The sequence below is a fragment of the Syngnathus typhle genome, linkage group LG16, assembly GCF_033458585.1.
Source record: "Syngnathus typhle isolate RoL2023-S1 ecotype Sweden linkage group LG16, RoL_Styp_1.0, whole genome shotgun sequence".
Lineage (NCBI taxonomy): Eukaryota > Metazoa > Chordata > Actinopteri > Syngnathiformes > Syngnathidae > Syngnathus > Syngnathus typhle.
Genome location: NC_083753.1, coordinates 1,100,392 through 1,112,650, shown reverse-complemented (window position 1 = coordinate 1,112,650; position 12,259 = coordinate 1,100,392). Strand labels below are relative to the sequence as shown.

The 12,259-nt window shown below is 39.2% G+C and overlaps 2 protein-coding genes across 3 annotated transcripts; one reads left to right on the top strand and one right to left on the bottom strand.

The window, feature by feature from the left end:
* Nucleotides 1-216: 216 nt before the first annotated feature.
* Nucleotides 217-5,704, bottom strand: mocs3 (molybdenum cofactor synthesis 3). 2 transcript variants are annotated; one of them, XM_061301477.1, is made up of 13 exons: nucleotides 5,488-5,704; nucleotides 4,985-5,111; nucleotides 4,814-4,906; nucleotides 3,935-4,055; nucleotides 3,141-3,215; nucleotides 2,950-3,067; nucleotides 2,781-2,889; nucleotides 2,605-2,667; nucleotides 2,075-2,238; nucleotides 1,948-1,995; nucleotides 1,325-1,421; nucleotides 1,123-1,230; nucleotides 217-755 (listed from the first exon to the last, which is right to left on the bottom strand). In XM_061301477.1, exons 1-13 carry the CDS (start codon nucleotides 5,596-5,598, stop codon nucleotides 598-600), a joined length of 1,392 nt encoding a protein of 463 aa, XP_061157461.1. In that variant the 5' UTR covers nucleotides 5,599-5,704; the 3' UTR covers nucleotides 217-597. The 2 variants fall into 2 exon arrangements, with proteins under 2 accessions (XP_061157461.1, XP_061157460.1); XM_061301476.1 differs by having other exon boundaries at nucleotides 4,985-5,114; nucleotides 5,488-5,703.
* A 319-nt stretch (nucleotides 5,705-6,023) lies between these two features.
* qpct (glutaminyl-peptide cyclotransferase) lies at nucleotides 6,024-11,970 on the top strand. The gene is made up of 8 exons (XM_061301478.1): nucleotides 6,024-6,227; nucleotides 8,106-8,252; nucleotides 8,417-8,686; nucleotides 9,697-9,864; nucleotides 9,971-10,070; nucleotides 10,852-10,968; nucleotides 11,060-11,237; nucleotides 11,320-11,970. Exons 1-8 carry the CDS (start codon nucleotides 6,120-6,122, stop codon nucleotides 11,423-11,425), a joined length of 1,194 nt encoding a protein of 397 aa, XP_061157462.1. The 5' UTR covers nucleotides 6,024-6,119; the 3' UTR covers nucleotides 11,426-11,970.
* The last annotated feature ends 289 nt before the right edge of the window (nucleotides 11,971-12,259 follow it).

Genomic DNA, 12,259 nt, shown 5'->3' with positions numbered 1-12,259 from the left:
CAACAACAAAGTCACTGTACAACAATCAACTCACATGCTGGAAACACAGGCACATAGCAACCATGGTGACAGTGAAATTGAGTATATACTGGATAATATTACTTGGTCTTATGGATTGGATCAGCCTGTACTAACACAAAAACTATTTAAAAACATTTAAAGCATCACAAAAACAATCAAAATATGACAATTTTAAAGCATCACAAAGAACACATAAACAATCAAAATATGATTTATTTTGTACAAAACATACAGAGGTAAATGAAATTGAAGTGTCTATCATACTCATTCAGTTCAGGATAGTTATTTAGCCATTATCAGCAGTAAAATCTTCATATTTTGTCTATAATTATTTTTATGTCATTATGTTCCCTGTACAATTAATTACCATCTTTAAAACACAATTTGGCGCTTATTGTCAACTAAAAATGACTCAATGCTCAGGTAACGACAATCAAGGCTCATGTGACATTTACAAGAAGAGTGAGCAAAGTTCCGAGATGGGTGAATGGAGGGAATGGAGGGAAACACCACTTTGGGGGTTTTTGTATTTGCATTGCTAAAAGCTAAAAGTTCATTTTACATGAGACATACCCTTTAATACTGTGGGAATTTGGGGTCTATCCTCTTCGCCCACGCCATCAGCCCCCCGCAGATATCTTTCACTGTGATATTGTCTACTTCAGATCCACTCATCTTCTCAAGAATCTGCGCAGCCTTCTGGGAGTCGTTGCCCAGCTTACAAATCACATAAACTGGAAGAAACCACAGAGATACTTTTGGCGACAGAAATACTTTCCTGTGGATCTGCATGATAACTATAGGGGAAAACAAAGTTTGCATACAGATCATGTTCAAGGGATTCTATTTTTACAGTACAGTCCATACATTCTATGTTTTGGGGTATAACTATAATTTGGGTGCTATGGTGTAGATCAGATCAAAAACCAGTTTATGAAAGACAACTATCCCATGATATAGTTGCAATTGTAAACCACGTAAATTCCATCCATGCACAGACTCCGATAACGATTGCAATGTAAAGTGAAAAATGTATAGATAAATGTGAGAAATGAGCATTTCAGACGACAAGTAGATCAAGCCGGCGTTTGGTCATTTTACCTGGAGGCCGGCAGACACCGACCATCTGCTGTTTCAATTGGTCGATACGCTCCTGAAGTAACTGCATATGTTCACTCGTCCTCTCCTCTAAACTTGAGAGTGGTATATCTTGCAACAATGTCAAGAGAATAACCACAAAGAGGGGCTTTACTATATCTCATCAGACTGATTTATGTCTTGTTTCCAGTCTAATAAAGGATACTGAGAGAGCTTGGTAAATGGCATATGTCCACCTCCACAAGAGGGCGCACATCTAACAGGAGATGGGGCTCTGCTTTGTCCACAATGGATTTATAATCCTGGAAATACAATGAAACATTCACAAAAATGCAAAAACAACATTGACCAACTCATTACGAAGGGAGTGGTTTTATCTTAGGAAAACATATTTATATCTTAGAGTTAAATTCGGAAATGTACCAACTTGCAGTTAATTTGAGGGAAGTAATGCTTGGGTTTGATTTGGAGCATTTTACAATTACTTTAACAGGTTTTCCTAAAACCGCTGGACTCAAAATGGCTCCTAAATGAAACTCCTGACGCAAATTCAATTTAACTGTGATTTTCATCTCTGCGCTTAATGACTGCTTGAAAGTTCAGAAGGTGCATATGCATGTGCGATCCACATGCAACATTATTGATGCCAAACGCAGTGTTATTCTTTTTCTGTGGAAAACTTACAAGCGCATTTAGCTCGTTTCCCCTGAGTGCTGAGATACAATCAGTTCATCCATTTTCATGAATTCGAGGAGAACATTACGAGTAATGGTTGAATAAACAACACTTAATACAGGGGAGGGATGTTCTGGGGAAAAGGTTCCCCACCTGCACTGTGATCCTCTGATCTCTGGACAAGAGGTTGAGTCTGCGACACTGAAAACAAAACAAAAATTTATATTAACAAGTACATTTAAATACTTATAAAAGAACATGTCAGGATATTAAGGTCAACCTTATCTGTTGCGGCAGAACCACAGAAGGCTTCATAGTCGACGAGCTTGGTTACGCTGGGCCTTTCTCCACACACTGCACACCCAGACTGCTTGGGCCGCAACCTGATGGACCTGAACCTGGTACTGTGAGCATCAAAGATCACCAGCTGCTGGCCGCAGGAAGCTGACACGTGCGGTTAAGTTAAACATGAAACCACGTTTGCAAGCTGAGCCGTAACCTGAGCAACTTGGATGTCACTTTTAGTCGACATTAAGTGGCAAAATGGCCACCAGTGAGATAGTTAGACCGGGTGGATTTCACTGCTTAACTCAAATCCATAAGTCAAGTCATGAACGTAATATTTATCAATACACAAATAAAAACAGTAATGTGAGGCAGTTACTGTACATATTAATTTGTAACAGAAAAGAAAATCCCAAATAAACCTCATCCTGGATTTGTAACAAGTCCCAACTTTGTGACAATTCACTTTTGTATTACATCGAGGAATGCTGAAATGTACAGTATGTCATGCCAGAGTTGAGATACAGCCATGTCCAGAGGCTATCTTGAGGACCTCCAATGCTTGAAAGCAGCCCATTATGCCTGGAACTTAAAGATAAGTGGAACATTTGACTAACAACAAGTATTTAACAGGCTGGCGATGATGGAGAAAGACGAGTCTGTATAAAGTTAATGGCTTCTTGGAAAGAGGCTGGACTTACCCACTCCTAACACCCCTCCATCGGAACAATTTGTCACTGTCTCTGGGGGTGGGGGCACTGGGTAGAGACATCTGTAGCAAGGGCCTCCGTCATAGTTGTATACAGTCAACTACAAGACAAAACGTTCAGGCCGTGCAGGATGGTGATTTGCAAGATGAAAATATCTTACCTGTCCCTCCATTCTGAGGGCGCTCGCCGATACGAGAGGCTTGCCGCTCAGCACGCAGGCGTCGTTGACAAGATAACGAGTGGGGACATTGTCCGAACAATCGGCCACGATGTCATATATGAAGTCAATCAAGTCAAGGCTTGTCTGTTTTTCTTAATTTCATAAAGTCACCAAAAACGGGAACGGGATACTGTTGAATGAGTTGCAAGGCGTTCTCAGGTGAAAGCTGCAAGTGGTAAGGAATACACTCCACTGTTGAGTTCAACCTGTGAGGTTACATTCAAAAGTACAAATTAACAAAATAACAATGAATTAAACTACAAAGTACAGTGGAACTTCTAAAGTCAAATGTGACTGTACAATTCAGAATTATTAAATTGTATTATTGTAAATTAAATTGTAGAATTCAGAATTGAGAGAAACAAAATCTCACATTAAAGTCCAGAAGTGAAATCGCTGGTGTGCATGAGTAATACTTCCAGCATACTAATTTTGTGTTCTTTTATCCCAATTCTGAATTTTACACAGGTCTGCTGTACAGTTAATGCTCAATATGTAAATGGATTAATTCAGCTCCCATTGCTTCCTTTTGGTAGAAAAATTTAAATCCAAACAAAACTGAGGTTGGACCGACTTGGACTAGATTATGTTCAACCTTAGAGGTTCAACTGTAGATGGAAGTTGCTGTGCTTGTGGCTTGCTAGTGGTACCCTAGTGTGGTGAACGACAAGCCAAATGTGTACTAACCACAGTGGGGGGCAAGAAGCACCAAAAGAAGCTGCCTCAGAAATAACATGTTTACACAACATTTGCAGACTGGAGTACACACATACACACCCAAATATAACTTGAGGCCAGACTGGAAAGCGCCTGCATTCATTACATAGAGACCATTGGGGTCACAAACAACAGTTTTAATGATACAAAATGTTGACTAAATACACGTGTTTAACAAAACTGCGATTGTGTAGGACACAAACATCACCTTCTGACTGCGTTGGCTGCTGACAGAGCTTTAGTGTGACCCCGGTTCTCCTCGCCATGTAGTACTTGTCTATGGAGATTACTGAGCTCCACCTCATCATAGTCCAGCAGACCCAGTCGCCCTGTAGAGAAACACAGACGGAGTAAATGAATGCCAAACCCTAACAGGAATAGAGAACCATGTAAAATAGTGACATCTGCTGTGCAAGATTGCATCAATTGCAGTGGACTCTCTGAAGTCAAGTCCGCAGGGTGTCATTTACTGTAAAACGCACCTCTCGATTCATCCAAAACACCATGCATGATTTTACACAAGATGTCAGCATATTGTGCGAGACTTCAACGCAACTCATGTTAGCTCAACCTCAAGGGATTAACATTCTTTGGCCTTTTGTTGTTTAAATTCCAAAAGAAACATAAGACTCAACAAGATGCATCAAAAGACCAACATAACAGACAATTAAGAATGTTGAAAAAAAACAAAAACATTTGTGTTAAAATAAACCTGACTAATAGTTATTTTATTCATTTTATGTTATCAATATTGAGAGTTTAAAGGGACAAACTGTTGGCCTTAGCAAAATGTTAGTGTGCCAGTCAATTACCTAGGGATGCTCGATTATGGAAAAAATTTGCAATCGCGATTATTTTGCTACTAATTGAATAAATATTTATTACAAAACAAGAAAATGTTTGAACGTATAAAATATTGATTCAAATTAAATCCTTGGAAATTTATTTCTAAATTTTTTTTGGACCAAACAAAATTTGTAAAATCAGTTATTTTCTTTTATAATAGTTTCTTTAAGCCAATTTAGTAATCAAGGTGTAATAATCGTAATTGAATTTCGATTAATTGCACAACCCTGCGATTACCTACCTATACCTGCTGCTGCTAGATATTGAGCTAGAGGGCAACCCAGCCCTCCACAACCCACAATCAGTACGGATGTCTTGAGAAGGTTCAGCTGTCCTGTGCACAAATAAAGACCACATCGGTGTGTTTCGTCCTGCCATAGTCATTTTCTTGCATCTATAGGGGAATTGTTACCTTGCACACCCAACTCAGGTAGGAGGAGCTGTCTGCTGTACCTCAAGATGTCTTCATTGGAGAGAGCTGCTTTGGCTTTTAGTGGAATAAGTGGAGTCACTCTGTCAAGTGGGACTGAAGAGTTGTTCTTCTAGAAGAAAAGAAAAATACAATGATAATAGCTAACTGTAGATGATCTGACTAATTAGGGCAATTGTGTATTTGGCTAATTATTTCTGTTGTAACAATGCTCATGCTGAGAGGAGCCAGAAGCCCAAACTGAGATTTTGCACTTTGGGTTTTTGTTAGATTGAAGTTTAAAAAAAAAATGTGCATAATCCATGAGTTAGTTTTTGAGCGACTAAACTAATTGATGTTTTCTATGATGGTTTGATTAAACGAAATGCACCGATACATGACAAACGGACACAGATAAGATCATGTAAATAGTAGAAAACGATTTAGCATTGTTTGCAACGATTTGCTCACGATGGCATTGCAAATCAACGTGACTTTCTTGCTACCTTTTCGAATGCAGCCAGTCTATTCTTCAGGGCAGCGATCTCTTTCTCTTTCTCTCTTAGCTGTGCCTTCAAGTAGTTCGCTTCCTCAGTCGTCCCTGATATTACTTCCATGATCTATATGTCAAATGTTTTAAATACAAAAGTCAGCAGTGCAAAATGTGAGGAAGAAGTTCCCGCATATGCTCAGGAAGCACACTTCCGCTTTTATCACGTGGTTATGATACCACGTGGTGCGCAGTTTGGCTGGTTCGTCCCTCTTCTTTCTGGGCTGTCCAGTTAATTTTATTTTTTTGCCGTTGTTTATAAATGATAGAAATGTTGTTTGGATTCACAAGAACTAAATTAAAAAAATAATGTGACATTTTTTTTTTAAATAAGAATCTTAAGAAAATACATACAATGGTGACTTTATGGATAACACCAAGTGGGGGTACAGCAGTCAAAGTACTCGAGGCACGAGGGGGTTATTTTATATATTTTGTCAATTTAGGATGGGGGAAACATCAAGAATCGGTGTGCGCACACTCGTACACGCACACATGCGCTCGTGCACACACGCGCTCCCTGCTACCTTTCACATGATCTGAAGTGGTAGAGAGAGAAAAAGAGAGAGAGAGAGAGACGGAGAAACGATGGCCGTGTGGGACCACGGTCCTTCTATCATGCGCTTTTTTGCCACTGTTACCATCTGGGCAACACTCAACCACTGCTCTAATGGAATTCTCTGGACACAAGAAAAGGTAAGCCAATTAAATCTGGTGCTCCAACTACACTCAAATGAAACGGTATTATTGATCGGTGTATTCGTGTTTAATTTCAACATTGTGGTCATAACAATTCTTTTAGGATCTTACAACACCGCTCTCAAATATTAAGATGATTTTAGTGATTGTATTTGAGATGTTTTATAGTAACAGTTGGAATAATAAAGGGGGGCTAGAACGAAGTGCTTTGTAAATGATGCCTTATTTTATTTATTGATTTAATTGGGAAAAATGAATTCTGCTTATTAATCGTTATTAAAGCATTTGTAACTTAAGCATGAGCAGGCATTAAGGATATAGCCTTAGGTACATGTACGACTGTGGGAAAAGGGAGTGCCAAACAAATTGACGTTGGAGTCTTTAACTTTTAAACAAAACATGGCCTAGCTTACGCTACAACATTCCTGCTTCTCATATTCTTGTGGTTTTAGCCTTCATGTAGTTGCTATGGCAGCTCTGTCATTATCCTTGATCTTCCAATTGCAGGGCTTGGTATTTATAGATCTCAAGTGGACCCCACTTTAACCCTCTCAGGGTTCAGGGCCATGTAACCAACCACATAATAATACTGTATGCACTGTCTTCTACATTGCAGTTATAGAACCTAAACCGGTTTTTGGACGGATGTACGAAAGAACACACCAAGTGAAAAGGAACAAATTAACATTACGACTGTATTTTTCATATGGGTGTGGTCAGGTTATTTCCCAAACATAAAAGTAATGTCATTTACATTTTTTTTTTAAATGGCCTAAAAATGGAAAGAACATGAGCCATTTACTTGTAACTCCGCATCAGGATTTTTCTGTTACAGCTTTTAGTGAGAAAATAATTTAATTTCGACTGCATTCTGAATATGACCAAGGGAAAAAGTGGAGAAAGCAAATCAATCGAGATGGATCGTCTTTGGCTTGCTGGGTTTTAATGTCTGTTTCCAAGACAACCAGGCTTCTCTGCAGCCTGAACTTTGAGACCAATTCTGAGTGAACAACTGGAACTAGAGCGATCAATATGATTGTATTTTAGGTCCTGCTGAGCAAATTTGCACAGATACTGATGAGCTCTCTTTCTCAGTCAGACACTGCAAAGGAATTTCCATGTTGTTTTAACACAGCTAGGAACTACATTTTCTGTTATTATGATCATAGCAGTGGTATTGTAGATAACTGATTTACTGCTCTACTATTTTGGTTACCTTATTTTGCTACCATATTTATTCATTCATAGCTGTGATATGTTGTGACCTGAGACCTTGCAAGTGTAATGTCATTTTCAGTCGACAACAAGTGGCAAAATGGCCGCCTCCTGAGATGGATAAAAACATGTGAATTTGCCCATTTAATTCATATTCCACAAACAATAACATTAATCAGAACATTATTTTGACTAATTGGACTTTAATACATATTATTATTATTATTATTATCATCAGTATTATTATTATTATTATCATCAGTATTATTATTATTATTATTATTATTATTATTATTATTATTATTATTATTATTATTATTATTATTATTATTATTATTATTATTATTATTATTATTATTATTATTAGGGTTGACTTCCCCTTTAAGGAAAACATTTGTCAATGAATGGGCTGATCAACAATGCACTGAGGTGTGCTAATATAAATGTGGCCTCAGGCCTCAGGAACAGACAGCAGCTAAATTTTGGTGTAACCATCTATTGAGTATCCATGCTGTTTTTATAGCCATTTATCTGTAACTCCATTTTGGAACCAGAGGCAGCAGTGCAGGGGACACTGTTTTTGCCCACATTTCCCCCAAACAATATATGAATCAATCAAGGAGCTAACAAGCAAAAAAACAACACTTTGCTCTTGTCCAGTTACAGCACCAAGCTGTCACTCTTACACCCAGTGAGATCCAGACGGCCTTGACACACACAGACCTGACCCAAATGTGGCAAAGGGACCTAAGGCCATTGCTTGTTACCAGGTATCCAGGCTCCCCAGGCAGCAGAGCGGTGCAGCAAGTAAGTTTGATCATCACAGCTATGGTAACAATAAACTGTTACGCCATTAGGGATTTTGACTTTATATTCATCTGTATTACAATTAATTCTCTCTAATAGGGACAAAACATGATCAATTAGTAACAAAGCAATAATAATTCTTCTTGTTTGTTTATTTATTTCAGCATATTAAAGCAACCCTGGGTTCCCTTGGAGCAGGTTGGGAAGTAACGGAGGATACGTTCACGTCACAGACACCTTACGGACCATTACCCTTCACCAACATCATTGCCACCCTCAACCCATCAGCTAAGCGCCGCCTGGTTGTAGCCTGTCACTACGACTCCAAGTATTACCACCACCAGGTGTTTCTGGGAGCCACCGATTCTGCTGTGCCATGCGCCATGATGCTTGAGCTGGCACGAGCCCTCAATGAAGAGCTAAAAACTCAAAAGGTAATGTTTGTGGCTTAGAAGCAACGTAAAAAAGGATATATTTGTGGGATGAATTATCTTTTCTGTTCCATCTCAACTGCACCCCAGTGCACAAAGCAATATCCATAATTGCATGGTTGGTTGATTCTAGGGTGGAAGAATTTGACCTCTCAGATACCTTCGGGAAAGAGTAGTACAGAAATTGTAAGACGGGATTTTGCCGCTTGAAGAAATGGACCAAAAACTCCACAGACATGACACACTCTAAAATGTACAGTGGAAGCTCTAAATATGTCACATACATATGTTTTGTCAATATTTAAAATGTGACTCCTTCCAGCATTTAAATTTCCCTCTCCCATCCCTGGTCAATCACATGAAAAACACACTTAACATTCATGCCGCCTGCTCCTTTGCCCTTTGCTTCACCAATACATCTTTCCACTGGATGGACAGGGACAAGCCCAGTGACAGCCAGAGATCAGCCTAAGTCTGTGTTTATTGTGTTCAGGCGTCTATCAAAAAGGTCCAAGGGGAGAAGTGAAATTCAGTTGAATGCAAATAAGTTTGCTTCTAGAGTGCATATGGCTGACGTTAGGCAGAATCCTTCAAAATCATCACCTTTAAATAGATTTGAGGGGTGGGGGGGTATGTGAAGCTTACATCAAGACAAAACAAACCCACTTTAGATTAGCACTTAATTGTTCTGATTAAAAACAAAATTTGTGCTATAGTATGTCCCCAATGATAATCATTACCAAGGACATTCAACAAATATTCCAGTAAAATCAATGAAAAATATAAAATCTGACCTCCTTAGTAGATATCAATTATTTAGAATTCAAAGTGGTGATTAAAACATAGCCTTCCACTATTGATGCAATGGGATTTGGGTTTAAACATGTTACACAGCAATAACAATAGTACATTGCTTATTTTCTTTAGCACAATATGTCCACTAGAGGGAAGCAAACCGTCTAGAATCTAAAATGGTGTTGTAAACAACTGCTGACACTTTGTTCTCCTTGTAGGCGTCTTTCCCCAACCTGACCTTGCAATTGATTTTCTTCGATGGAGAGGAAGCTTTCTCCCACTGGACCGCTCAAGACTCTTTGTATGGCTCTCGTCACTTAGCACAGAAGATGCAAAACACCCCGCATCCTCCAGGAGAAACAGACACCAATCAACTGGATGGGATAGTACGTCTCCTGACCCTCACACACACTTACACACAAAGATACACACGTGTGCACAAACGGTGTGCACTCTTGGAGAAATTAAGCTCTTGTGTTACTTCTTCTCCAGGATCTTTTTCTGTTGTTGGACCTGATTGGGGCCCCAAGTCCACGCTTTGGTAACCATTTCCAAACCACAACGTACTGGCTGTCCCGGTTGCAGAACATAGGTGAGGAATAATAATAGCACATCAGTTCAAGTTATAAGCCACCACACTGGTTCAGCCTGTCATAGACCAGTGGAGAAACTTGCTGTTGTCACATTTAGCACATCCTGGGAACTACCGTAATTTTCGGACTATAAGTCGCACCGGTGTATAAGTCGCACCAGCCATAAAATGCCCAAAAAAGTGAAAAACATATATGTATATAAGTCGCTCCTGAGTATAAGTCGCCCCCCCACCCAAACTATGGAAAAAAAACGCGACTTATAGTCCGAAAATTACGGTACTTCTGAATAACATAAGACCACATTTAGCACATCCTGTTAACTCGTTGACCTGCCTCTTGTCCAAAGTTAGCTGAGAATCATCTTCAGCTCACTGGTGACCCTAATGAGGGCTAGTAATATTAGTCATATTTTTTACGATACAGTAATCCCTCATTTATTGTGGATAATTGGTTCCAAAGACCAGTGAAATCCACGAAGTACAGTCACCAACAAGAAGTACTGGGCAGGCTAACGAGTTAGCAGAAAAATGCTAATCGTGCTAACACGCGAAAACGGACTTCTAAAGGAGTGTAAACGAACATTTGGAGCATTACTACATTGTCCTAAAGGTTAGACACATGTTTCCTCAATTTATAAATTTTATTTTGACTTTAGATTGTTTTTTTAATTTCGAAAAAAAAATCTGCGATGTAGTGAAGCCGCGATAAACGAAACGTGGAGTAGCGAGGGATCACTGTATATCTATCTAACAATGTACACTTTGTACTCTTTGTGGTCAGAAAAACGTCTACACTCAATGAATCAACTCCAAAATCATCCCGATGAAGTGGAATATTTCTGGCCAGATCGACCTATTGGCCGTATTGAAGATGATCATATACCATTCCTGAACAGAGGTACGCACCCCCAGACAGTAGGCAACTCAAATATGTTTTCTCATACGGTTCACGACTGATGAGGAACTCTCATCCTTTGCTTCTTTGGCAGGTGTACGCATCCTCCATCTCATTCCCTCCCCTTTCCCCGCCGTGTGGCACACATTTGATGACAATGAGCAGAACCTGGACCGATCCACCATTGAAAACCTCAACAAGATTTTACAGATCTTTGTCCTCGAGTACCTTAACGCCCGACCTGCCAATACTATAAACACAATGACAAACATGTAATTTTACCTTATATGTATATTGCTAATGTATTTACCTATTACTTGAGACACAATTTTGACATTTAACCCCTGATTACAGGAACAAGTGCATTGATCACCAAATGATAACCGAGCGCGGCACCGCTGCTGCTCACTGCTCCCCTCTCCCCCAGGGAATGGATCAAAATCACATGGGGATGGGTTAAATGCAGAGGACAAATTTCACCACACCCAGATGTGTGTGTGACGATCATTGGGACTTTAACTTAACTTAACTTTGTTCACAATTGTAGATGTTAACTCACATATTGTATGTAAAAGGTATATATCATGCATTTAAGGCTCAATTTGAATTTAAATTAATAAAGTACTTTTTAGACACACACACACATACACACTTGAATTTGATTCTGCAGCTTTAGTCTTTTGACATGTGCACCAGGTCGTGTATTATAACTACAGATTATGTGACATTCTGTCTTCTACGGTTAGTCTGTTCAATGTTTATAGAATAAATCATTCATGGGGAGGATTTAAACTTACAGTATTTGTATTGTAACGAGCTAAAGAGCCCTTCATATCCTGTCTTCCTAGATAGCAAAACGAATAACATCCTGTGCTGGTGTACCTCATTTGCCTGCCATTATTTATCTCTGTGATTATTTAGCCAGTCTTAATATAATGGATAATGTCATGCATGTACTTTCTGGATCATGAGTCAGAAATAAATGTTGCATTACAATACAAGGAAGTTCATGAAAAGTTGTCTTTTCTGAGTCTTCAAGTGACTTTTCGCGTGAGGGACTTTTTGTATAGTTTCAATTCAAATTTTACACAGTCATCAGGAAACACTACCTACAGTACTTCTGTTTTTTTCATCTGGTGCTGAGCTTTTCCCTTTCTTTCACAGAGACCCACTCACCTCCACAATCCGAAGTCCCTTAATCTTGTCAGGGTGGCCCTCTCTTCAATTCCGATCTGTTCATATCTCTTCAGCACACTCCTGGGAAAACTGAGCATGACTGATTCCACTATACTTA